General features: G+C 34.4%; 1 protein-coding gene across 1 annotated transcript in view; it reads left to right on the top strand.

The window, feature by feature from the left end:
* Positions 1-27,257, top strand: part of LOC124233810 (low-density lipoprotein receptor-related protein 1B-like) — a 792,861-nt gene that overhangs the window by 677,587 nt on the left and 88,017 nt on the right. The window contains exons 69-73 of the mRNA XM_046651030.1: positions 222-356; positions 3,749-3,868; positions 5,741-5,982; positions 19,620-19,843; positions 20,904-21,010. Coding sequence (XP_046506986.1) covers positions 222-356; positions 3,749-3,868; positions 5,741-5,982; positions 19,620-19,843; positions 20,904-21,010 — 828 coding nt within the window. The remainder of the gene's footprint in view (positions 1-221; positions 357-3,748; positions 3,869-5,740; positions 5,983-19,619; positions 19,844-20,903; positions 21,011-27,257) is intronic.

Raw genomic sequence — 27,257 nt, 5'->3', positions numbered from 1 at the left:
CAGCTGGATCTAAACTATATTCAGTGTAAATGAGTTCAGTTTTTATCTGCTTCTAAACCATTATAAGAAATGACGGCTTATATGAAGAGAAGACCATAATCGTATGAATTCAAAAAGAGTTATTTACGGAATAATAAACATAATTTCAAATTAAGAAAAAAATGAACTTCCCCTTCAGGAATTAGAATTATATTAGTTTTGATGATATTTTTAAATCCTAGCTCCTGCTGAATATACCTGTGAAGATAATGTGAATCCATGTGGAGATGATGCATATTGTAATCAAATAAAAACATCTGTTTTCTGTCGCTGTAAGCCTGGATTTCAGAGAAACATGAAAAACAGACAATGTGAAGGTACAGTACATTTCCTCAACAGCTTGCTCTTAAATCTTTAGGTTATAAAAGACTCCCAAGGCTGCTAAACTGTGAGATGACAGGAGATTGATTTTCATCAAAACGCCGTGTATCTATGGGGTCCCTTTTACTTATGAGAGTGAAAGTCCCTGGGGTCAAAAGCCTGTTTGTATTGCTAAGCTAATGCTGCCTCTACAAAGTCTTTTCTATAGCAGATTCAGACCTGCAGGAGTTCCAATTGTATTGTTACAATTCTGTTTTGAAATGCAAATAGCAAAATTGCTGGTTCAGGAACTATTGGAGAATTAGAGGCACTTCATGAAAAACTATGTTTGCGATGACCCACTTCTCTTGAGTTGTGGCATTTGCAATACTGCAATAGATAATTTACTTTTAGAGAATTGTGGGCTTTTGTCCTAACACCATGTCTCAAACAGTGCTTTATATGATCAAGAGTGTCTTCTAAAATTCAAAGATGGAATATAAATAAATCTCTGTCAACTTACTTGAGATCATTTAAAAATTGAGCATGTAGGATAGCCAGAATCTTATAGTAAGTTATACGCAAATATAATTTACATCAGGTCTTTAATTATAGAGCCATGAAATACAGACCTATATGCACTTTCTGCCAGTTTCTCCACTAAGATTGATATTCTTGTGGTTAGAGCCAAACCTAAATTGTCTAAATTGGCTTATCCAGGATAAATTCTAGTTGTAAAATACTTTCACTTACCAGCTTCCTTTCTACTATATCTTATATATTATTCTTGGGTAAAGAAAAGTGATTTTACATAGTGTCAATCAAAATGGAAATATTGAAATAAATTAATTATACTCACCCACAAGGGGAAGAAGTGTAACCACGTTGTATTTATGTACATTTTGAGTTATATGCTTGTTTGGATTATTCATGACTTTTAATTTCTCCATTAAGATGGAATGCTGAAAACTGACAACCTAAGGTTTCTCTTTTTTAATAAAAAAGCAAATTATTTCTCAAGACTAAACTATTTCTTCTTTCTCAGAGACTTTCTATCAATTGCATATAAACACACACAATTTCTTTAAGATTTTAATTTCAAATAGCATTAATTTTCTAGTAGTTATTTGTGAATAGTGGGCTCTCTTTCCTGTGTATACCTACTAAATTTAGAAATCTTGCTCTCAGATTTTCTTTATTTTTAATTATATTTCATGGTAAATAAAACCTGCAAGCTGCACTCATTTTAAATTGCTATGAATCCAGTATTTTTGTTGTACAAATAAGCACCTTCTGCACACTAGGAAAATTTGTATGTTTATTTAATAAATGAAATTTTGATAGTAAGGAAAAGCAGTGTGACTTGGTATTGAGAAGGAGAAAGACGTTACCTTGATTTCTAACCCAAAGAATTTAAATTTGTTTGTGCCCTTCCTATATGTAGCCGGAACACAGCATGAGAAATCACTATTTGATGTTAAAGCCAAAATACTTCAGTTAGGATATCTAAAGGGAAGAAAACTTAAAGGGAACAGCAGAAGAGAAGTAGAAATGGATTAATAATTGCTGCGTACCAGGCACTGTTTTAGGTCTTGGACATGTGTGAGATTCCTCCATCCTCTTCAGAAGCTCCTGATGCAGGCATTATTATAGAGATGAGGAGAAAATCGTGACTCTCGCAAATATGGGGCCATGTGAGGGAGCTGAGATTTTATTCAATCATGCAGATTTTTGCTTATTTTAATTCAATATCAAAGGGGAGCCATACTAACAAATAACTCCCTGTTCAAGGTTACTGTCACCAAACAAAAATAGTTATTGTAATAATTTTTGGTGGCTAAGTTCTGATAACATGTATTTTACTTTATCCCTGGCATGGTATTCATTAACAAGCAATTACAGTTTTCTGTATCTCTTCACATTTCACTCAAACAGAAATCAATTGTCATGAGAGTGCTCAGGTTTGCCTCAGACAAGGTAACATAGTAGAGACAATAAAATCAGAAAGCCAGAGTTTAAGTCTTGGCACTGTCATTTACAAGTGTCACAGGGAAAGTTCTTATCTCTACATTTGAGGCTTTGGAAGACAGTTGAGTGTGAAACAAAAGATAATTATTACTGCTGTACTTATCCTTAAATTCCCTAATTCAAGGCAAGGATTTATCTCTCAGATTTATTACATAATTAGGGCAAATATAAGTGATAAAAGGGTCAGAAGTATTATGGTGATTGAAGGCAACAGTAGAGGAGGAAAACAGAGACAGAGTAGAGAATTCACCAGAATCACCTGAACTCAATCCCAGTCCCGCTTCAGCCATTAAAATTAGAGGCGTGTGCTAAGCCACAGAATATTGCCTGTGATTTATTTATTTATTACTTATGATTTATATATATTTATTAATATATAGGCATTCAAGGATCTTTTGTTATTGTCATTGGTTTGTTTAATTCACATAGCCCTTGTTGTTACATAGTAACTTCATATTTATGAAGCCAGAAGTGTGTTAGAGGTGGATCCATATCTTCATTCTTTGCCAGGAGTTATGCAAAATGTTGGTGATAAAAAATTAATAATTTATACCCTCAAGGGGCTGACAGTCAAGTAGTGGATATGACTATATGACCACATGTATGAAATGTAGTATAAACAATGCTATAAGAGAGAGACACCAAGTTAGCAAACAGTGGACAAACTATGGGATGGATAGTCACTACTATGCATTGGTGGAGACCAAAGAAGGCTTCACTTCAAGGCAGATCTTGAGAAATGAGTAGAAATTCTCTAGGTAAATGTGGGTAAAGACATTATCTTCATGTGTTGCTTAACGATGGGGATACATTCTGAGAAATGTGTCATTAGGTGATTTCATCCTTATATGAACATCATAGAGTGTACTTACACAAACCTAGATGGCATAGCCTGCTACACACCTAGGCTATATAGTACTAATCTTATGAAACCACTGTCTTTTATGCAGTCCATCATTGGCCAAAACATCATTACATAGTACGTAGGGCGTGACTCTATAGGACAAAGGAATGGCATATGACATGTGTGAAGTTACAGAGGCGGGTAATCAGAAATGAGTTTAAAAGGGAACTTCAAGAAGTGTTTGAGTGAATGAAAGTACTAGCGAAGCTTGAAATGAATATTTCAATGTGTTAAGTGGATTAACAAGCAATGTACAAATAATTGATGAATTATTATAGTGAAACTATTGTGAAAAAACTGTTATGGCCTGAAAATATGACGCAGTAAATCACAGACTTAAGAGTTTGAAAAGACAATGAAAGAAATAGGAATAAGAAGTTGAAGGACGAAAAATAAATTTGTCTTTTTTGAAGTGTGGAAAGAATGGAAGTGCTAATTGGGGGTATGATTATGATATTTTGAGCTCTTCTTTTCTAGACCTTAATGAATGTTTGGTATTTGGCACATGTTCCCACCAATGTATAAATATGGAAGGATCATATAAATGTGTATGTGACCAGAATTTCCAAGAAAGAAATAACACCTGCATAGCAAAAGGTAAGGTTATAACTGTTACTTCCAATGCTACTATAATTTCACTATAAACATCTCACAGGGAACAAAATGTTTCATATTGCATTTTAGCAATATCTTCATACCTGATACTATAAAATAAATCTCTTTAATACTGATTAATTTGACCAACTGACTTGTTATCATTCTTAACTAATCTAATCTGGCATAGTTTATAGACATGACTGTCAAATACATAGTTACTGTTAAAATAACTTTTGTGTTTGAAACAATGTGTCAGAAGATGGTAAAAGTGTAAAGGCCAGTGTGATAGTCAAAGTATAAAGTATCTTTCATGTGGCTTGCTGGCAGTATATTTGAGAAACTGTTATACCATTGTGATAAAAATAACAGCTTAAAGGCTAGCATTATAGGGAGAATGGAATTTTGAGTAAGGATTTAAAAGGTTTTAAAATAAAGGCAAGAGCCAGCCCTGATGGCATAGTCATTAAAGTTTAGCACACTCCTCCACTTCATAAACCTGGGTTCGGTTCCCAGGCATGGAACCACACCACTCGTCTGTCAGTAGCCATGCTGCAGTGGCAGCTCACATAGAAAAAGTAGAAGGACCTGGAACTGGAACATATAGCTATGTAGTGGGGCTTTGGGAGGAAAAAGAAAGAGAGGAAGATTAGCAACAGATGTTGGCTTAGGGGGAATCTTTCCCAGCAAAAAATAAAATCACGCTTTCAGATTCAGACCTCCTCCACTTAGGAACATCACTTTAAAAAAATTAAATGACAGGAGTGTATTTTGGGCTTTTTAAAATGTGGATTTTAATACTTATAAGTTTTTACTAAATAATGTTATAACAAATATTGTTAGTTACAGGGCATGATTGGACAATGTTAATAAGATAGTTATTACAAGAGGAAATCAACGTGCTGTAGTGGATTAAGGATGGGCTACAGAGTTAGATGTATGTGTATTTGAATCCCAGCATTGCACCTTTCTGACTGTGTGGCCTCAGGGAACTTATTAAAGCCTCTAAGCCTCAGTTCTTCATCTGTAAAATGAGAATACTAATACCTACTTTCAGTGGTTGTCGTATGAAGAGGTGATAATTGTGAAAGGCTTAACACAGTGCCTGCCAAATAGTGAACAAGCACTAAGTGAGAGCTATTAAGACTGTAGAGCTGAACTACACTTCATTGAGTATTACCATTTTTAAAAAATGTTTAGGTGCTATATATGTAATTCAATCTTTCTTTATGGTTTCATTAATATTTTAATTAATATTTTTTAGGATTCACTTGAGGGTTTTACCTGTCTCAGTTTGCAAATGGCATCTGAATTGTATTGTAGGTGTCAAAACTTTAAGCTAGAGAGTTCTGCTTAGCAAGATTCTAGATAATATTGAGATTATGGCACTTTAATGCAATAAATACTGATATATTTTTATAAGAATTTAAAAAACATCTAAAATATACGAATATTGGAAGAAGAAGATTCTTCATCTTTTATCTTCATTTCTTAGCCTTAGGCAATGATCACTCAGGTGCATAAACTAACTGCTCAGATATAGCATCTGAATATTGAGAATGAAAGCATTAGAACACAATGTATTGCAACCAAATAGACGCTCTCTTCATAAAGAGGATATCTACTACAAGTACCTAAGTTCTAGCCATAAGGCAAACTTTGCCCTAGGAAAACCTACATCAATAACTTAGAAATGCTTAGTAAGTCTGTATTAGACATAAGTCATGAAGATTAAAAGATGATATAAAGTTGGTTGATTTTTGAGCAAGAAACTGTGTTAAGAATAACAATTCAAGATAATTTAGAAGTACAATCATTGCTTTTACATTAGTTGAAATTTACTTTATTTTTGTATTTTATTATAATAATCTCCAGGCTCTGAAGATCAAGTTCTCTACATTGCTAATGACACTGATATCCTGGGTTTTATATATCCATTCAACTACAGTGGCGATCATCAACAAATTTCTCATATTGAGCATAATTCAAGGATAACAGGGATGGATGTATATTTTCAAAGAGATATGATTATTTGGAGTACTCAGTTTAATCCAGGAGGAATTTTCTACAAAAGGATCCGTAGCAGAGAAAAAAGGCAAGCAAACAGTGGCCTGATTGTAAGTAAATAACTTTGAATATTTGAAGGCACATATTTTCCCACTTCCTTGTGTTTTTTTAATCTGTCAATCACAATATCTGATTATAGGAGGTAATTAATATTTTCATTGATTCCTCCCAATATTCTTCTTATATAGAAATAAAGCATTTTCGTACTCATTTATTCCCATAGCTGCATATAATTTAATTGCATGACATTGTTTCTGTTTTAATGCATTTGCTTTAATTATATAAAAATGATAATGAATAATAAATACCTAACATTTATAAAACATTTTATATTTTATAGTGTTTAACAATATGTTGTGAACATGAGGTTTTCTAAATCATGAGATGAGACTGGGAACCATTACTTTGTTTTGACATTAGAAAATACACTGCCAAAAATATGCAGGGAAATTGTTTCATTTTTAACAATATCAGATATATACTTCTCTTCTAAGTCAAGAGATCAACTCAATAGTGTAACCATTTCTTCTGACTTCTAATATCTGAATTTCCAGGAACATTCAAAACAGAGACATATTGTTTGCTGGTATATGATGGACATGTTGATTATCATGGTTATTCCTTTTGAGAAAAATAAGCCAGAACATTTCTTTAGATTTGTGGTTGTAGACAAACCTTTTTTGTTTTAGGGCATGCCAATTTACCGTGTATTTTATATTTTGAAGTAACCTGAGGGAAAAATGACAGACAAATACTGATTTTTGTAGGGCTTGGCCCATTCCCATACAACCAGAATGTCAAATGCTATCACAGTAGGTATAATTGAAGCTTTGTATTTGAAAATAATCAGAGGTACCTGTCTGGAAGTCTTCACTACCTTTTCGGTGGCATCTACTATAAATATTTGAACTACATGAATACCATTTGATAGAAATCTGGAATATATTTTTATCAGTAGTAGATAGCAATAAACTGGTTTTAAAAGAAGCTATTTTAGCTTTCAAATTCAGGTTAGATTAAATTAACGGTGAGTAAAAATGCATATGTGTCAGAGTTGTTTCTTCAACTCCTTCTTCCCCAAACACCGTGTTGCACAGTAGCTTTAGTTCTGCTAACAGCAGTTCTAGGACAGAGCCAAGAAATTTCGTAGATCGTGCTGCCCTCCTTCACTCACATATAACCTTCTTGCTCTCTCTCAGACCAATCCGCTGACTCAGAGTCTTAGATAGCTTTAGCTTTCTTTGTCTCTAAAATACAAGCATACATTGCAAAAACATTGCTTCTATGGCACCATTTTGTCTCTTATTAATAAAGTGGTAAAGAGTATATACCATGGAATTACACTGCTTGGGTTTGAATCTTTTCCTGTTGCTTCCTAGCCTTTTAGCTCTCTGTGCTCTCTATTTCATGAAGTTTTAGTGAGGAATACACACACGCACAAATACATATATTATATGTATATTAGTGTTTAAGAGTTCTTGGCACATAGTAAGTACTATAGAGATGCTTGCTATTAACAGTATGATGATGGCAATGAAGATGATAATGATGTTAATGATGATGATTGGCAAGATAATCTTCTCTATGATCCATATTATCACATTGAAAATTATTTGCAACTTACTCTTGTCTGAATTTTATAGTGCTAAAAATACTCATGTGTTTAATTAATTTTGATATAATTTTTCAATGAAAATGATTTGATAATTATTAAAATTTTGCCCTTAGGGAGATTGATAATATACAATCAGTGGTCTCAGACTTTAGTCAGAAGCCAAATTTGCTTAGTATTTGATAACTAAGTTTTTAATCTTATACACACATATATAAATGTATATATTATACTTGTGTGTTATATACTTATTTACATGTATATATTTACATATTTTAATCTTTAGTTTCATTAATGTGCTATAAAATCTTTCATAACCAAGGACAAAGCTATTGATTTGCCTTTTCCTAATAAAGTATGAAACTTCATTTAGTTTTTTAGTGGTAATGATTACTTGTGTTGTAGCATGTAGATCTTTTGTTTGTTTTTATCTTTCTTTCCTTGAACCCACCCATGACTAACAGTGTTCACTAGGAAAAAAAAGTAGGTAACAGTAGGGTACATTTTCTAGGAACATATCATAGCCAACTAAATATTGTGATTATAAGGTTGGAACCTGTGAACCGTAAGTTTTAGCATCATGATCTAAGCCATTAAGGATTCCATAGAAATTCCAACCAATACATTATAAACAAAAACACTTAAGGCTACACTGATGATGGCAATTATTTAACTTTGTTTCCTAAATCTTTTTGTAATCCTGATATCTCAATATTATAACTATGGAATAAATCCATTCTTACGTCCTTAATTTAGTGAGCAGTGTGCTTTTTAGAGCAATTAAATGACTTATCTATGACCATGCAGCTATAATGTGACAACATTTAGACTTTGACTTGAAAAACCTGTCTCATCTCTGAGTCTCAGCTTACTTATCTGAAAAACAACTACAGTATTGAAGTAGACAACTTCTAAAATCCTTTCCAGAGAGTAAATATATACGATTTCCAAGAGATGTGTGACATAGTATATGTCTATCTAGTTATTACCTGGACAGTTGTGTATTTATTCCTCTGAAATCCATTTTGTGTATAAAGTACTGATTTTCTACCTTTATGAATTACTCTGCCATGTGTAGTATTTGCTCTTTTAATAGTCACCATCTAGTCATCTATTAGTTTAATGGGCATGCAGTCTATTTCATCTTCTAAGTCTTGACACAAATATTAAACGATACTAACCTGAGAATTCCCCACCCCTTAGAAAATGAAACTCAAGATTTTTCGTTAAGCTGAATATGGAACATTGATTTCTACCTCTGAATCAATAAGCAAAAGAAAGAAAAATACACAAATCAAGCTATGGATACTTTAGTAATAACTCTGTTATCAGTGAACCAAGTGGAAGATGTTAGCCATGTGATAGCAGGATGTCTTGAAAGCAAATTTACAAATATTTTGGAATATTTCTATCCCAGTAAAGGGCAGGAAACATTGTATTAGAAATCAGAAGAAGAATATTACTCAGAAAACTAAATGTTAGCTCAAGTCCATTGCAGAGGAAGGTAATTTTCAATATAATCTTTTTTTGGAAGTCGTGAAGGGAATACTGTTCTATAATCTGTGAAAATGGTTTGAATACTAATTATGATTACAAATTTAAATTTCAAATGTAGACCCAGTTATTTATGGTTGGAAATGCTTCTGATTTTCTAACCCCTTGGGCTATACAAATTGGATGGATTTTTTTCCTTTGAGAAAATTAAATAATTTAAAACTTAAAAGACTGACATGATTCAATCTATATGTAAAGCATAATGAGATTTCTGAATTTGTATTTTAGTAATCAGAACAGAATATGAAAGCATTATGCAACAATTGTACATACTTTCTGGCAATTTATCATTTCTAGTATGAAATGCTGTATAGCAAAATACATGCTAGCAAACACTATGAAGTAAGTCAATGCTTGGAAAAATGGAAATGACTTTAGAAATATAGATTCGATTTTTACCATTAAAGAGCTGTATAGTCCTGAGCAAAACAAATGGTTGATCTGATCTACTTGATTTTGAGAAATGAATATGATGCACTGTTTTTGACATACTCTCTATGGGGCAATAAAGAATGTTTAGAATTATCATGCTTAAAATTTTTTTTTTGTCAATATTCATACTTATTTACAAAAAGTTGATTAGGGCATTTTTTTTTCCTGAAAAACTTTATCCAATTTAGTTATCTTTACTAGCTTTCAATGTTTAATTGGAGTCCTAGCTAAAAACCTCACACCAATGTATGGGTCTTGTGTATATGAAACACACACATGCATGTGAGTGTGTAGGTATGCATATGTACCCACACATAAGCATGTGTTTGTGTGTGTGTGTGTGTGTACACAAATCTTAGCATAAACTTCAAGGTCTTGTTTCAGGGCATTTGGTAAAAATTGATAGTTTCTGTTTTCATTCTTTTCAATTTCTTTTCTTCCTTATTATAAATTTATAATAACCATTATAGCTCTAAATTGAAACTGTCTCTACTTGCTCAGCAAGAATACTTTTAAAACCATGTGAGTTCATTCAAACTAGTCAACTATAATCATTTATTATAATTACTTTGGAAAATATCTAAAGCTATCAGATTCTTCATTGCTATTTTGCGGCTTGATTGTTGTTGATTACATAAGACAGGCACTCACTGTTACATGCTGACTAGAGTTAAATGGTTCTGTAATAGTGGTGATCAATATTCAAAACTTTACTGAACATAAATCTTATGATTATTATATAAAACATGATTCTATAATTGATAATTCTGAGAAAATTATTGATCCGGCTTTATAGCATTTTAAGGTGAGCCAGTCAAGTTTTATCTCTCATGCTCAAAGCTTTATTTAAAGACTTCTGTTTGTTAGGTTTAGTGCTGGGTTCTCATGATATAATAATGACAACACAGAGTCCTGTTTTCGTGAAGTTTATATTCTGGGAGAAAAACAAAGTCAAATAAACTCATAGATAAATCCAAAAAATTTTAACTTTGAAAAGTGTATCGAAGGAAATAAGTAATGGACTAAGACAAAACTCAGCTGTCGTAAGTCTTCTTTGGACAGGATGATCAGTAAAGTAAAAGCCCATTTGAAGAGAGGAGGTTTGAGTTAAGACCTAAGAAATGAGATGGAAGTAATGTCATCTTATTTATATCTAGGACAGCTATTCTACTTTTTATAGAGAATGGACTTGGTGGAAAAAAGGCTGGAACGGGAGACTACATAGGAGGATTGTGCACCGTTAGAAATGGCGGTCGGTTGCACTACTGTAGTCTCAGTGAAACAGAAGGGAGTGAATGGAAGTCTAACTAAAAATGTTGGCAAATAGAATGAGTGCAGAAAATGAGGATAAGAAGGACTTGAGAATGATACCTAGATTTCTGGATTGTACAAATTAATGGATACTGAGTTTGATAAACTGTGGATTCAGTTTTAGTCAGGTTAAGTCTAAGATGGCTATAAGAGATCCAAGTGAGATGTCAAGTAGTCAGCGGTGTATTCAAGGCTTAAGCTAAGGTCTCTGGACTAGAGATATATATTAAGGAATAGAAGACTAGAGGAGATATCTAAAACCATGAATCCAGGTTAGATTACCAGGGAGAGAGTACAGGGGAAGTGAAAAAGAACTGGAACCAAGCTCTGAAACCAAATTAAAATGATGACAAGGAGTGGCCAGTGCATTAGGAGAAAACAAGAAAATGTAGTCACAGAAACTAAGAGAAAAGAGCATTTTAAGAAAGAGATTGGAGTTATATTTCTAGTGTGCTGCTGAAAGATCAAGTAAATGAGGACAAAGAAGTGTTCAATAAACTTGGTGACAGATTCATTAAGGACCTTGGCTAATGCAGAGGGTACATGGAGAAAGCAGACATGAGAGAGTATTGGTGATTCTATATCAGTAGTTCTCACCTTGGCATGGTCTCTCATCCCAGGGGATATTTGGTAATGTCTTGAGATAGTTTTGCTTTTCACAACTGGGGAATGCTGCCGTCACCTGGGAGAAGAAGCCAGGGATGCCCTACAATGCATAGGGTAGTCCCTCACAACAAAGAATTATCCTGACTGAAATATCAATAGTGCTAGAGTTGAGAAACCTTTCTCTACGTAGTAATAGAATCAGCATCTCCAGTCAAGCTTTAAGTAGATCTTTTGGTTTGTTATATCATTTTATGTGATAATAATCCTGAAATACAAAATGGTTCTAAGGTGAATCACCAATGTAGTTATTCTTTTATTGTTCTCTTGTTTTCTTTTCTGACCTTCTCAGTCTCTATTGCTAGATTCCTTTCTCCTTCTCTCTTAGTATTGGAATGCTTCCAGGCTCAGACCTTGATCCTCTGCTTTCTATCTTTCCTCACTTGTTGTAGAGTTCATATAGTTTCATAGTTTAACATACATCCACATTCTAACATTACCTAATTGATTTCAGGCTCTGTCCATCTGCTTACCTACTTTGCTTTTCCTTTTGGATGTCTAAAAATATTTCTAAAGTAGCATGCCTAAAAATAAACCTCTCATATGATCCACAAAATCTACTTCCCAAATCTCATTTAATGGCAACTCCATTTCCCAGAAACTCAAAGTAAAAACCTTGAAATCATAGTTGACCCCTCTCCTTCTCTCATGACTCCAAAATCAGGCAATATGATTGAATTACCTTCGAGATATGTCCAGGAGCTTGCTACCTTACATCAGCTTTACTGCAAGTATCCAGTTTTGAATCACCACCATATTTCTTTTGAATTAGTGCAATAACCTCTTGACCTGTCTTCTTGCTTGCCTTCTTAATCACAACACCATACCCAGAATGCTTCTTCTAAAACATAAATTAAATCACATCACATCTCTGATCAAAAATATCCAGTGTTTCCCTACCACAAAAGATGTAGTTCTCACAATGTCTTACAAAGCCTTACAAGATCTCACCTCTTGTTAATTCTATGACTTTATCTCCCAATACTATCCCTCTTATTCACTCCTTTGGGAAGCTTTACTATTTCTGAAACCCATAAGTACCTACAAATATAAGGCCTTTTTTTGTGTATGAGGAAGCTTGTTGCTGAGCTAACATCTGTGCCAATCTTCCTCTCTTTTGCATGGGATGCTGCCATAGTGTGGCCTGACAAGTGGTGCTAGGTCTGTTCCCAGGATCCAAACCTGTGAACCACAGGCTGCTAAAGCAGAGCAGGTATAGTTAACCACTATCCCACTGGGCTGGCCCCTATAAGGCCTTTCTTGAAATGTTCTCTTGGCCTAAAATATTCTTCAGCTGGATATCCTCCACGACTCAATTCCTCAACTCCTTCAAGTCTTTGCTCAAATGTCATCTTCTTATTGATAATTGCAGTCTATTACCCTATGCCCATCCTGGTATCCTCAATGTCCTGCTCTTTTTTTATTCCCATAGTACTTATCTTTGTTAAATTGCCATATATTTTACTCATGTGTTATTTTTATTATCTAATGTTTACTTCACCTTGCTATAAGTAAATTCCCAGATGGCAGGTATTTTTGCTGTATTGGCCACAACTGTAACCCTAATATCTAGAACAAGGCCCATCATGAAGTAGGTACTTAATTTTTTTAATAAATTAGAGGCAATAAGTTAATTGAAAATCTTTGGTATACACGACAATAGTATATTATCTTGAAAATTATCCTTTGTAAGTTATTCTTCTCATCCTTGGTATTCAACTCATCGAAAGTTCCAATATTTTTATCTGCAGATATATCCCGTTTTTGTCCACTTTTGTCTCTCAAAAACATAGTTTAAACTTCCACACTCTTCCTTTTGACATCTGTTGAGTAAATCTCTGATTTTCCTGTAACCACTTTTGGTCCCCAGTCCTAAGCCGTCCTCCACATCATAGCCAAAATAATCTTAAAACATTAATCTGATCATCATATCTCCCTACTTAAATCTTTCTAATGGATTTCTATTGAAAAATCATTGGTTTACAAGCCTCTCCATGACATTGAACCTCATCTCCCACCACACCCCTCCCACTTCCTTACACACCTATGAACATAACACGTATCCACCCATGTCACATTTTGTTCTAGCCATAAATAGACCATATTTTATTCCTAAGAAGGCAACTTCTCTTCATTTCGGAATCTATACATGTTATTTCTTCTGCCTCCTCTAATTATCCTGATGAACCAAAACTCTTTTATTAAGAAGATGTCACTTTCATCTTTGTTACTGTCATTGAGATTGGGCTTGGTCTTGTTTAAGCATTGAAGATCTCAGCCTAGATAATGTATTTCAGGTCTTCCAAAAGGCCTAATTGAACCAATTGTTACTATTTGAAAGGACAGGCTCACAGAAAGATTGACTATCATCTAAAGAATATCAAGTTTATGTCCAGGAAGTAGCCTACAGGGTGACCTCATTATTATTCTAGGATCTGTTTAGGCTTGGAAATTGGATTATTAGTTTATCTTGGGAGTAATAGGACAGTAGGAAACTAATTTTAATGAAGCTGGCAAGAAAATGACATATAAAACTGAGAATTTCATGTATTTACAAACACACATACATATACACACATATTCATAATCTGAATGAATTTGATGAATGAGAGGCATTGCACCATAAGAGCCCAATGTATGTGTACATATTCATATATATATGTATATACATACACATATACCTCACCGCTACGTAGACTGAATATTCCTGTTCATCCACAAGATGCTCACCTAATGATTCTGGAGACACACTATCAACCTTTGCTTCTTGGGTCTGCCCGATGGCCCAGTGGTTAAGTTCATATGCTCTGCTTTGGCAGCCCAGGGTTTTGCCAGTTCGGATCCTGGGCACAGACATGGCACCTCTTATCAAGCCAAGCTGAGGCGGCGTCCCACATAGCACAATCAGAAGGACCTACAACTAGAATATGCAACTATGTATTCAGGGGCTTTGGGGAGAAGAAGAAGGAAAAGAAGAAGTTTGGCAACAGATGTTAGCTCGGGTGCCAATCTTTAAAAAAACAAAGAAACATTCACGTCTTGACTCTTCTTTTTCTATGTGTTTGTTGTGTCTTAATCCACTTATAGGTACATGACGTATCCATTAAAGTCAACTTCTTTTGTCTCTTTGTGGTATTGTTTGCAAACCAGCTATATAGGTAAGATAAATGAATGAAACAGATTGGACATAGCATTAGGGACCCAGGTGAGAGAAATAAACTGAACACACATCTCATTAAGTCAGGGGGCAGCAGCTAATTGACTCTGCTATTCTGCAATGTTGGCCTGCTTTTGATATACTATCTTGTATATCCTTAATTTTTAAGAAAAACCAAAAGTTTGAATTTTTAAAGTGATTTCTTCTTAACTTTAAAGTTAGAATCTACATAAAAGTTTGTTTTCAACTTTAACTTAAATTTAGTCCTCAACCTACCATTTGCGATCTCTGCTTTCAGATAACTCTGCATTATGTCTCTTAAATTGTAAATGTCAGAAGGTACCTTGCTTCCTTAGTTGCAGGCCGCTCACCTAGGGAGATGACATCAAAATTGTCTTGTAAGTGTTAAATTTTTCGCGTCTGACTAGGGCCTGAAAATTCATAATTAGCATTAGATACATCCTTAAGATGGTATAAAATGCAGACCTACATAGAATGGATAATATTTTAAATTGTTACATAATTTAATGTTTAGAAGTGAAAGACTTTTGTAGATCGTCTAATCCAAAGCCTTTATTTTTGATGTTCTATAATACGTAGAGAGGCTAGGACTAGGTCTTAAACCAAGTTTCTGAGTCCAAATTTAATGTGTTTTTTAGTCTTCCATGATATCTTTTGTTTACCTGATAGTGTGAATCACGGTTTTGAGAGCCAGTTAGCTTTTTATGGAGGGAGAGTACTAAATCATAAGAAATAAGTTTAAAGAACATTGAGCAAGCTAAAAAAAAAAAAAAAAAAGCAAAAAGAGTGTAAGATCACAAACCATATTGAGTCTCTAATCCAAAGACAAATTTGTTCTTTTTCAAAAATTTTCTGAGAATTGTATATTTGTTTGGTTTCTTTTCCCCTAACAGGAGTTTGTGCTAGGTTGGAATAGTCTTAATGTAGATAAAGAGTCTTAAAATTATTCAGATTGAAATAATCTGTTCTTCAGAATAAATCATAGATGGAAGCCACAGGTTTCATCCCTGAGTTGGTTTTGGAAATCTTACATATTTTAGCTTTAAATGTAACTTTTTCTTGGTTCTTTTTGAAATCCTCCATTGCTATATTAGTTTCCTGATTAAAATAAAATAATAAATATCTAGATGTATTATAACATTACGAAACTACACAGTTTCGTAATGTTCAGAATTTGTCTAGTCATTATTTTACTTCTATTTCCTAGTTTATGAGAATTTAATCTGATTCATATTTTGTGGACCAAAATGGGTAGCCTTTTCATTTAGTGTGACATACATCACACACACACAGACACACACACAATTTCTGTAGAGTGGCTTTACATCTTTATTTTAATGCATTACATTAGGAGATAATTAACTTTAGTAAAATGAACTGAATTTTCTTAGATGTGCATTAAGATATAAAAAACCACAAACAAATAAAATATGTAACCACTTCAATCTATCATTTTATTAACACTATTTTCTTAAAGTATATTGCTAACTACAGGAATTTTGTTAAAAAGAGAGTATTTCCTTGGCTCAAATGCTTGAACTCCCTTTCACAGGTTTTCCTCTTTCCTTGATTTCAAACAAATGTCCCCAGTGACTTATATCTTTAGTTTACTGCAGCTGGAATTGCGACAGATACCTTATAATCCGCAGCTGTAAAGCATTACTAGTTTAAAATAGTAACCTCTAATTTTGTAACAATCAGACTGCCAATTTTTCTGTAAGATTTAAGTGTTTCATTCATTCGACTAATATGTCTCTGCTAAGAAGAATGCCTCAGGCCTCAAAACTTTGGCTGTGTATTTAGAGAGCTTATTAGGAAACAAAGCATCCATCTGGAGAAAACAGTCAAAATGTGTCTTCTACTTTGAGTGATATAAGCAATGCCTTTTGTTGTCAGGGTAAGCACAAGCCTCTGCAGTCTTTTAAACATGAAGCATTTCATTAGTGCCTCCAGTTTATTGGCCTATCCATCTAGTGAACTAGCCAAAGGGGCAAATGAAGTTGTGTATTTTCTTCTTCTTTCCAGTCTGATGTGTTTGTTTGGTTTTATTTTCAGCCTCTTTGGAGGCAAGTGGCTTAGCTTTCCCGTTTCTGTTTTCCCATGTCAGACTCCCTTTCCTGTGTTTTCTCACTTTTTGTATTTACCTAATCGACTTTGAGCCTCTTCATAAATTGTTCATTATATCAACATCCTACAGAAGTTTCTGTCTTCCACTCTCCAGCCAACATCCAGTCAATGAGTCCCTTTTATGTGGCTAATACTGGTCACAATCCTGGTCAAGCTATGAGCAATAAAAAGCAATTATTTCATTCCTAAGGAGCTCACTATAAAGGCTGCTTTCCTAATTTGCCATAGGTTCCTTGACATTAGGACAGACTGTCCTCTTGATGTCTTGTTGTTGCTGTTCTTCTGTTCAGTTCTGCTCTCTTTCGGTGTTGAGAACAGCCATTATTCTCTGAGAATCATCCTGTCACTTCATGACTTTAGGTTGAATTTATTGGATGTTACCATCCTTTACCACATATTCTAACTACTTTGTTTGATCCTGGAATGACGTTAGAGATTCCTTGACCCAGGAGCCGGAGAATAAATATATAGATTTAAATGGCTCTACAACTCATCAATGTCTCTTGTGCTTAGCATTGAAAAGTAACATTTTTCTCTTTCCCTAATCCATGTTCTTTACCCTAGAAACGTGACCTAAATTGGATTTATCCTTCTAGAATTCACCATTGGTAGAATCTTCAGCAACCTGCTTATCTCAAAACGTATCACTAAGTCAAACTTATGAATGCTCTGTGAACATAGGAATTTGGAATCTTAATCATCAGCAGTCTGGATTTAGAAGTGTAGAATGGAAAGATAGTCAGCACTTTTTTTTGAGTATGAGTGAAATAAAATGAAAATCCAAAATTCAAAAAATTAGAGCTTTGCATGAAATATTCATATCTTAGCAAGGATACCATCAGGTTAGAAAATCATGTGTATATATTTACATGTGATAGAGAGAAAATAAGTATTTTTCTATGCTCATGCTAGATAACCAGTATCATATTCTTTGCATGCTAAAGGTTTGCTCTAATGGTATTAGAAAATGATAAATATGCTCCAACAGGCTCCAAATAGTTTCTAATGGTGATTTTTTTCCATTGTGTCTGATTTATAAATTTATGTCTTACACTGACATCCCCATGCCATTCGTTGATATATTTACTTTTAAATGCTGCCAAATGAGAAAAAAAAAGTAAAGCTAATTGAAATGATACTGGAACATTTGAAAATGACTTTGTGGTTTGGCTAGACAGATCTTTATATTCTACCTATCTATGAATATTATTTACTTGGCGTTTCTGGACCGTGTTGTATTGCAGAGTGCTATATATTTAACTTCAGTTAGCTATGAGATATCACTGGGTAGATGGATAATATTTACTGTTAGAGTTGAGAAATAGGGCACCATAAAATTTCATAATTTCAGTTTTTGAACCAATTGGTGAAAAGAGTGGAAATAAAGGTCGTTAGAAATTTCGATGGGTCCTGTGTTTACTTCAAACCATATTCCACTTCCTGCGATCCCAGTAATCACAGAGCAGACAGTGACTTGCAATTCCTGTTTCTTGGCATCTCATATTCTCTTTGAGAAGTTCAGTTCTCCACTTTTTATCCAAGTCCACTCCTTAATAAAATTTGTTCACTGGTATACCATACACGAAACTTCATTGTTAAAAACCCATATTTCTACTGGTTGCCAGGTCTTAACTATGCTTTTATGCATTGACTACATGTCTAGTTTTGTCACCTTCAAATAATTACTTCTCTTCTTGCTATAATACCCGTGGGAATCCCTTATCACTTCTGGGTATGCACAATGAACCTGACCATGGCAAATTAATTACTACACTAGCTCCTGCTGAAAGTGATCAAGTTAATTGAAGGGCACAGAGCATACGTTATTTTTCTTGTTGTCTATTCCCAATGAATTCTCTTACCTTTGTCTCATAATAATTCAGTAATACAATATTAAGTAGAAAATCCAATCTAGCAGCTGTAATATAAATGACAGAGATTGTAACTTTCCCCAAAAAAGATGTTTAAATACAGTATCTCTCTAAGTGTGTCTATCTGTACTAATATCCTTTTTTAAATTTAAATCAAATTATATATGCTAAGAATGCAGAGCAACTGGGACTTCCTTAAATTGCTGAAAATAATGTCTATTGGTATGAACTTTTTGAAAAAATTTTCTAGCATTATCCATTCAAGCTAAGCATATGTGAACCTTAAGACTCAACAATTTTATTCTTTGTTAAGTATCCAACAGAAATGAGTATTTGTGTCCAAAAGACATGTACAAGAATATTCACGACCAGTTGCAATGGCCAAAAACTGTAACAAGCCAAATGGATTTCATTGGTAAAACAGTACACAAATTGTGGTATATTGATAAAATGAAATACTACCCAGCAGTAATAAAAAGTATTAATAACTGACATGTACAGCAATATGGATGAATTTCACAGACACAATGTTGAGTAAAAGAAGTCAGGAATAGAAGAGTGTTATTCTATTTATATGGATTTGTTTAAGCTAATCTCTGGTGTTAGGTGTCAGAATTATTGTTACTCTCAGAGGAATACTGACGGGGAGAGGTCACAGGTAAACTTTCTATGAATCCAGAATTATTGTAGCAGGATGGTGGTTAAACAGAGGCAGTGAGAGGTGAAACTCGAATGAGTTGTACACTTAAAATTTATGACATTATACATCTATAAAAGTTAAGAATAACATAAAGTATGTCGGGTATTTTTTAAATCTATGTAACAACTAATACCTGACTATGTTAATACGATTTTCCCATAATCTCATTGTATAGATACAGAAAAGTCCACTAATTTGCTTTTGAAAATACTGTGGTTTGTTGTTTTGCTTTCTTTTAGTGTCCTGAATTTAAAAGGCCCAGGGACATTGCAGTTGACTGGGTTGCTGGAAATATTTATTGGACTGATCATTCTAGAATGCACTGGTTCAGTTACTACACCACTCACTGGACCAGTCTGAGGTACTCTGTCAACGTAGGGCAACTGAATGGCCCCAACTGCACCAGACTCTTAACAAATATGGCTGGAGAACCCTATGCTATCGCTGTAAATCCTAAAAGAGGGTAGGTTAATGATTTGATTATTTATATTTCTTGATATGAGTATCCACTTTTAAAGATTGTCCCACCTGTGCTCTATAGTTTAATTTCTTATGAATGTTTAACGTACAATAGATTCACAAGACTTCTGAAAATCACTCTACTTCTCCTTATGTACAAAAAGTATGTCCTTTTCACATCAAACGGTGGTGCAAAATATTTTTCCTGAAAGGTTGCTACATGTACATTCTGTGTGTGTGTGTTTTATGTGTGCCTTGCAGAATAATGAAACTGAAGTGATAAACACATAGCCAGTGCTGTTAATCTAAAACTGAATTTTTGAGACATTAAACATAATAAATATAATATTAAACATGTTAAGTGTAGAGTATTAGTGTTTTTGGCTATTTGTGATAATAAAAGATGGAGGCATAGGTATGAACAAATTTAAGCAATTTAATACAAATGTTTCCTTTCTTTTACTTGAGTTTTTCCTTTCTTTTTAATTTTACATTTATAAACAATGACCAAAAAAGAAATGCTAATTAAAACTCCTAATCACCCAAAAATTGGATCATTAGATCCTGAATAAAAAGAGGCAGTTATTATTCATCTTCTAGAATTATGTAGTGTGGTGTCTTCTAAATGAAAGAATGATTTATGTCTCTGATAAAATAGTTACTTTATCAAATAAAAAGCATATCGATGCAGCATTCACAATAACATGAGTATTCTGTCTTAACAAGAGGATAGTTTCAAGTGTTGTAAATACTTTTCTTCTGAAATGTTCATGAAATTTTCAAAATTGAATTTTTGATTTCAAATAATGAGCTATAGTATGTCCTATTAAACAGTGTCTCTCAAATTTTAGTGCATAGGTAAGACAGTTGAAAATGTCAACACTTAGGGCCCTCTTTGGAGGTCGCCATTCTGTAGATTTAGAGTTGTTTCTAGGAATATGCTTTTTCAGAGACTGTAGGGTGATTCTGATGCACACAGACTGAAGAGACACAATGCTTTGGGGAGCAGAGTGGGGTTATAAGAGCACCATCACCAGGCTAACCAACTTGACTTGCCTCTTTAGGATGATGTACTGGACCGTTGTTGGGGACCACTCCCACATAGAAGAAGCAGCCATGGATGGTACTCTGAGAAGGATTTTAGTACAAAAGAATTTGCAGAGACCCACAGGTATGATGTATTTCTGACAGTCTAAAATGGGAAGCAGTATGCTAAGCGTGTTAATGTTACAATTCTTTCTAGTTTTGTTGGCAATATAGTCATTTTATAAGAGGATAAAATAATTTATAGTATGACTTTATGAAAGTCATTAACATATCATGTTGCATTTACCCAACTTGAAAGTCAGATCCTCATCCTACTGCCAGTGATATTATGGGGATATTATTTGAAAATTGCCTAAGTTTTAAGCTATTAGTAGGATTTCACATGCATGAAATTTTGACAGTTTATAGAAATGTATTAGGGTGTTTTTATAGTTAAGTGTTAATGATGTTGGGATAGATGGTAATATTCCTACAGGATGAAAGACTAAAAGGACAGAGAGGTGGGAAAACATAACTTTTCTGAAAGACAGATGTTATGATTCCTTGCCTTTTCATTTACACCTCTTTTCAATCTGGCTTTAGTCTCCCTCCTAGCCATGTTATCCAAGTTATCACTCCAAACTCTCTGTACTCCTAGCACTGCCCAGGAGCTCAGATTTTTTTCTGCCTTCCTGCTCTTTCTCCCATTTCATTTTCCTCCCAGATCCCCCATCTAGAGCGCCTTTCCAACTTTTGGATACCTAACTGAATCTTACCTAACATGTAAGGTCTATATATACCCAGCAAACGGACAGAATACATTTTCTATAGCACATATTAACAGTTATGCTTTGTAGTATCTTTTGTAGTTTAAAATTTATGTATATTTGGCACATATATTCTTATTAACTTTTAATGTGCCTTTGCCTTTTCCTCCAACGCAATTGTTTTTACTCTTTATGGGAAGGAGGAGTCTTTGGGATTTAGTTCATTTACATCAATGTGTCTCTATTCGGTGATTTAACAAATACTAATTGAACATCCACCTGGTACTACAAATTGTTCCAGATGCTGAAGAAACAATTTCCTACCCTTGTGAAGAGAATTTCAACTCTCATGAAACTTATGTTCCTATAGAGGATAGAATATATATTATACATCAGGTCATAAAGTCATAAGCAATATAAGAAAAAACATACTAAGGGATGAGCAGTTATTGGGAGGGGTACCATTTTAGTTATGATTATCAGAGAAGTCATCTTTAGAAAGGTGATATTTGAGAAGATAACTGAATGAAGAGAGGTAGAAAGCTGTATGAATACGTGAGGAGAGAGCTTTCCAAGCAGAGAGAACAGCAAGTTATGAGTTAGGAAGGAGCTTAACATGTGTAATAAACAGCAAGAACGCTAGCATGCCTAGAAGCATATGAGCAACTCGGGAGAATGGTACATGTGAGGGTGACAAGGTGGCCAGGTGCAGCTCATCTAGGACCCGGAACACACTGGTGAGAACTGGATTCTATTCCAGCTTTGAGGGGAGCCATTGGAGGGAATTGAGGAGGAGAGTGGCATGATTTGCTCAAACACTATTTTCATATTTTAAAGAACTTCGTACTTCAGTGTCTTAACTTTTTATTTTCAACTTATTTTAGACATGTAGAAAAGTTGCAAAATTAATTTAAAAAATTCTTTTGTGATGTTAACATCTTACATAATCATAGTATGTGTAACATGATTTTACCTTAAGGAACGACTCTGACAACAGCTTATAGAATTGCCTGTTGAAGGGTTCTTAGGAGGGAGCCTGAGACAGAGATTCTTCTAAAGATTATTTATGAAGTTTACTCAGGAGAAACCTGTAAAAGATGGAGAGAGAAAGAGAAAAGTCTTAATAAGACTTTGTCTCAGGTAAAGTCTAGTCTGAGCTTGAGAAACAGGGAACGTGCTTCGGAGCATAAATCCCATGACAGGCAAGAGAGTCAGCTTTTTATGGGCCCTATCAGTCATTGGTTGGCCTTTGGACTCTAACTTCCCAATCAAGGCTGCTGTAGACACTTGAGCACAATTTTCTGGAAGGGGGCAAGTGTGAGTCCTTAACTACCAAACCAACAATTGGGAGATGGGTACCAAGTAAAGGAAATTAGCGTCTCCTACAGTGGGCCAGGTGAAAGATGCATGTACTGAGCATCTTCCACATGCTAGCCATTCTGCTCAGCACAATGGATAGCTTAATCATGAAGATAACTCAGTCTCTTTTCTCATGGAGTTTACATCTGAGAAGGAAAAATACAAATAAACCTGCATAGAAGTAACTGTAGTTTGGGGGAAATGTAAGAATTGTTACAGGTCTTACAATGTTATGGGAGTTCAGAGGCAAGAAAGAGTACCTCCAATACAGAAAAAGTATGTGAAAAGTGTCATTTAAACAAGTGTTTGAATGATGGGTAGACATTTGAAAGGTGGGCAGATAATTGATCATGGAGTATTTTTTATCAAGGTGTTCTTTGGAGTCAGATGCACATGGTTTTGAATCCAAGGAGGCCATTTTATAGTGAAGAGACCATAGAAAGTACCATTGACTCATGCTAAGCAGGTAACAAGAACTGGTCAGACATCCATAGGGACATGCTGAGATAGTAGTTGGTGTGAGGCTCTCTATCTCACGTGTAGTGAGCATATGAGTTTTCTTCCCAGCAACTCTGTTCTGAGAACTTCTGCTCCACTTATAAGAGTAGACTCTGAGAAGCTATTCATTCATTCAACCAATATTTGTTGTGAGCCTGGTGAGTGTCAGGCATGATTCTAGGCATTTGGAAAATAGGAATGAACACACAATTGTAAATCCCTGTCCTCCTAGTGGTTAGATTCTAGTGGTGGGCAGAGGACTGTGATGGGAACAGTAAAAATATATTTTAAAAGTAAATTATAAAGTAAGTTATGAGGGATTCAGTGCTATTGAGAAAAGAGTGAAAATAGAGCAGGAAGAAGTGTCAGGAATGGGGGAGGGTAGGTTGTAGTATAATATTATCAAGTCATTAGAGTAGAACTTTTGAGAAGGTGGCACTTGAGCACAGGTTGTGTGATGCTGTCACTCATCCACAGGCAAATGTTGGAGGTGTGGATACAACTCAAGCAGTCAATCAGGTAGAGATATCTCACAGATAATGGAAAATTTAGTTCTGGAACTCAAAGCAGAACTAGAAGTTTAGTCTGGGGAATTAATAACAGAAAGCTGATATTTAAAGTTGCTGGAGTTGTTAAGATGGACACAGGAGAGGAAAACAAAGAAGCTTTTTAGGGAAGAATTTTATGAGACGTTTAGAAGAGTCAAGGTCAAAAGTGAGCAAATGGGAGAAAGGTGTCAGCAATAGGAGCAAAACAACAGAATTCAGTGTCACAAAAGCTGAAGGAAGAATTTCAAAAAGAAGATGGTCCCCTGTTAGGCATGGCATAGTGCCTTACACAGAAGAAATCTGAGTAGTAGAAAGAGCATAAGCCTTTCAGTTATATAGGCTTGAGCTAAAATTGAGCAACCTGTGTAAACTTTTGAGCATCAGTTTTCTTACTTGTAAAATGTATATAATAATATTTACCTTACAGAGAATTCATAACAATTCATTTAAATCAGATAGTAAAACCAATATAAATTGATTAGTGTAATTCCTTGAAAATCTGAGGCTAAAAATAATTATAAAAATAATGTACTATTCTAAAGCCATGTACTGTTCTAAAACCTTGCATATGTATCCCAGGCAATGTCCACTGTAACCCCTAACACTGATAATTATTTTTATCCACATCTAAAAAAGTCATTTAGTATATTTGGTTAATTTGATTCATTTTTTCATTATATGTCAATTAGAATTCTGTAGGTTAAAAAAGTCTACAAGCCACATGTGAAAATCTATTGCTTTACTTCATGTTTACCTGCTTAATAAGTGACTTTCTTGATGTTGGAAATACTGGTTTTGTATTCTTAAGCAGGATTTTATTTCCATCAAGCAGAAATATCTCTCAATGTTATCTTTAAAGTGACTAATAACTCCGGAGTATTGTCATGCCAAATTTTATTGATTCACAAATGAGTCAAAAGCAAATTTCAGGAGATTTTTAGGAAGTAATAGATAATTTAGATTTCATAAATAGCATATTACTAGAAAGCAGTAATGAAAAGTTGACCGTCAGTCATTATACTGTTAGAAGTAATCAACAACTACAGCAAAGTTGCAGGGTATAAAATCAATTTGCATAAATCAGTAGCATTTCTATACTCCAGTAATGAACCAACAGAAAAAGAACTCAAGAATACAATACCATTCACAATCGCAACAAAAAGAATAAAATACCTTGGGGTAAATTTAACTAAGGAAGTGAAGGACTTATATAATGAAAATTACAAGGCCTTTCTGAGAGAATTGGATGACGACATAAGGAGATGGAAAGACATTTGATGTACATGGATTGGAAGAATAAACATAGTTAAAATGTCTATTCTACCTAAAGCAATCTACAGATTCAACGCCATCCCAATCAGAATCCCAATGACATTCTTTACAGAATTAGAACAAAGAATCCTAAAATTCATATGGGGCAACAAAAGACCCCGAATTGCTAAAACAATCCTGAGAAAAAAGAACAAAACGGGAGGCATCACAATCCCTGACTTCAAAACATACTACAAAGCTACAGTAATCAAAACAGCATGGTACTGGTACAAAAACAGGTGCACAGATCAATGGAACAAAATTGAAAGCCCAGAAATAAAACCACACATCTATGGACAGCTTATCTTTGACAAAGGAGCTGAGGGCATACAATGGAGAAAAGAAAGTCTTTTCAACAAATGGTGCTGGGAAAACTGGAAAGCCACATATAAAAGAATGAAAATTGACCATTCTTTTTCACCATTCACCAAAATAAACTCAAAATGGATTAAAGACCTAAAGGTGAGACCTGAAACCATAAGGCTTCTGGAAGAAAACGTAGGCAGTACACTCTTTGACATCAGTATTAAAAGGATCTTTTCGGACACCATGCCTTCTCGGAGAAGGGAAACAATAGAAAGAATAAACAAATGGGATTTCATCAGATTAAAGAGCTTCTTCAAGGCAAATGAAAACAGGATTGAAACAAAAAAACAACCCACTAACTGGGAAAAAATATTTGCAAGTCATATATCTGACAAAGGCTTAATATCCTTAATATATAAAGAACTCTCACAACTCAATCACAAAACATCAAACAACCCAATCAAAAAATGGGCTGGAGACATGAACAGACATTTCTCCAAAGAAGATATAATGATGGCCAATAGGCACATGAAAAGATGCTCATCATCGCTGATCATCAGGGAAATGCAAATCAAAACTGCACTAAGATATCATCTTACACCCGTTAGAATGACAAAAATATCTAAAACTAATAGCAACAAATGTTGGAGAGCTTGTGGAGAAAAAGGAACCCTTATACACTGCTGGTGGGAATGCAAACTGGTGCAGCCACTATGGAAAACAGTATGGAGATTCCTCAAAAAACTAAAAATAGAACTACCATACGATCCAGCCATCCCACTATTGGGTATTTATCCAAAGAGCCTGAAGTCAGCAATCCCAAAAGTCCTGTGCACCCCAATGTTTATTGCAGCACTGTTTACAATAGCCAAGATGTGGAAGCAACCTAAGTGCCCATCAACAGACGAATGGATAAAGAAGATGTGGTACATATATACAATGGAATACTACTCAGCTGCAAAACAGAACAAAATCATTCCATTTGCAATAACATGGATGGACCTTGAGAGAATTATGTTAAGTGAAATAAGCCAGCAAGAGAAAGATAATCTGTGTATGACTCCACTCATATGAGGAATTTAAAACTATGGACCAAGAACAGTTTAGTGGATACCAGGGGAAAGGTGGGGTGGGGGGTGGGCACAAAGGGTGAAGTGGTGCACCTACAACATGACTGACAAACATTAATGTACAATTGAAATTTCACAAGATTGTAACCTATCAATAACTCAATAAAAAATTTAAAAAAAAAGCATTACTGATATTCTTTTTATATCCCCTGTAGAATATTATAGTGCTTATAATTAGTGTGTGCTTAAGAACAATTTTTTGTTGAATGAATGAAGAGATGAATGCCTACAATTTTTAATACTCTAACCCATGGTAAGGTTTTAAGGCCTCTTTTAACAAATGCCACACATTTTTTTATTAGGCACCATATTAAACACAAGAAACAATCTATCTTCTGATTCAGTCATGTGATGGTTGAGTACCATGCTCCGTGAGAGCAGAATGTGATCTGTTTTGTTCTTTGCTACATACCTAGTACTTCGCAGCCTATGGTGCAAGGGAGGTGCATTATGAATATATGTTGGGTTAACGA

Source organism: Equus quagga, unplaced genomic scaffold, assembly GCF_021613505.1.
Source record: "Equus quagga isolate Etosha38 unplaced genomic scaffold, UCLA_HA_Equagga_1.0 251_RagTag, whole genome shotgun sequence".
Lineage (NCBI taxonomy): Eukaryota > Metazoa > Chordata > Mammalia > Perissodactyla > Equidae > Equus > Equus quagga.
The sequence above is the reverse complement of the archived record's forward strand: the minus strand, read 5'-3'. Positions and strand labels throughout refer to the sequence as shown.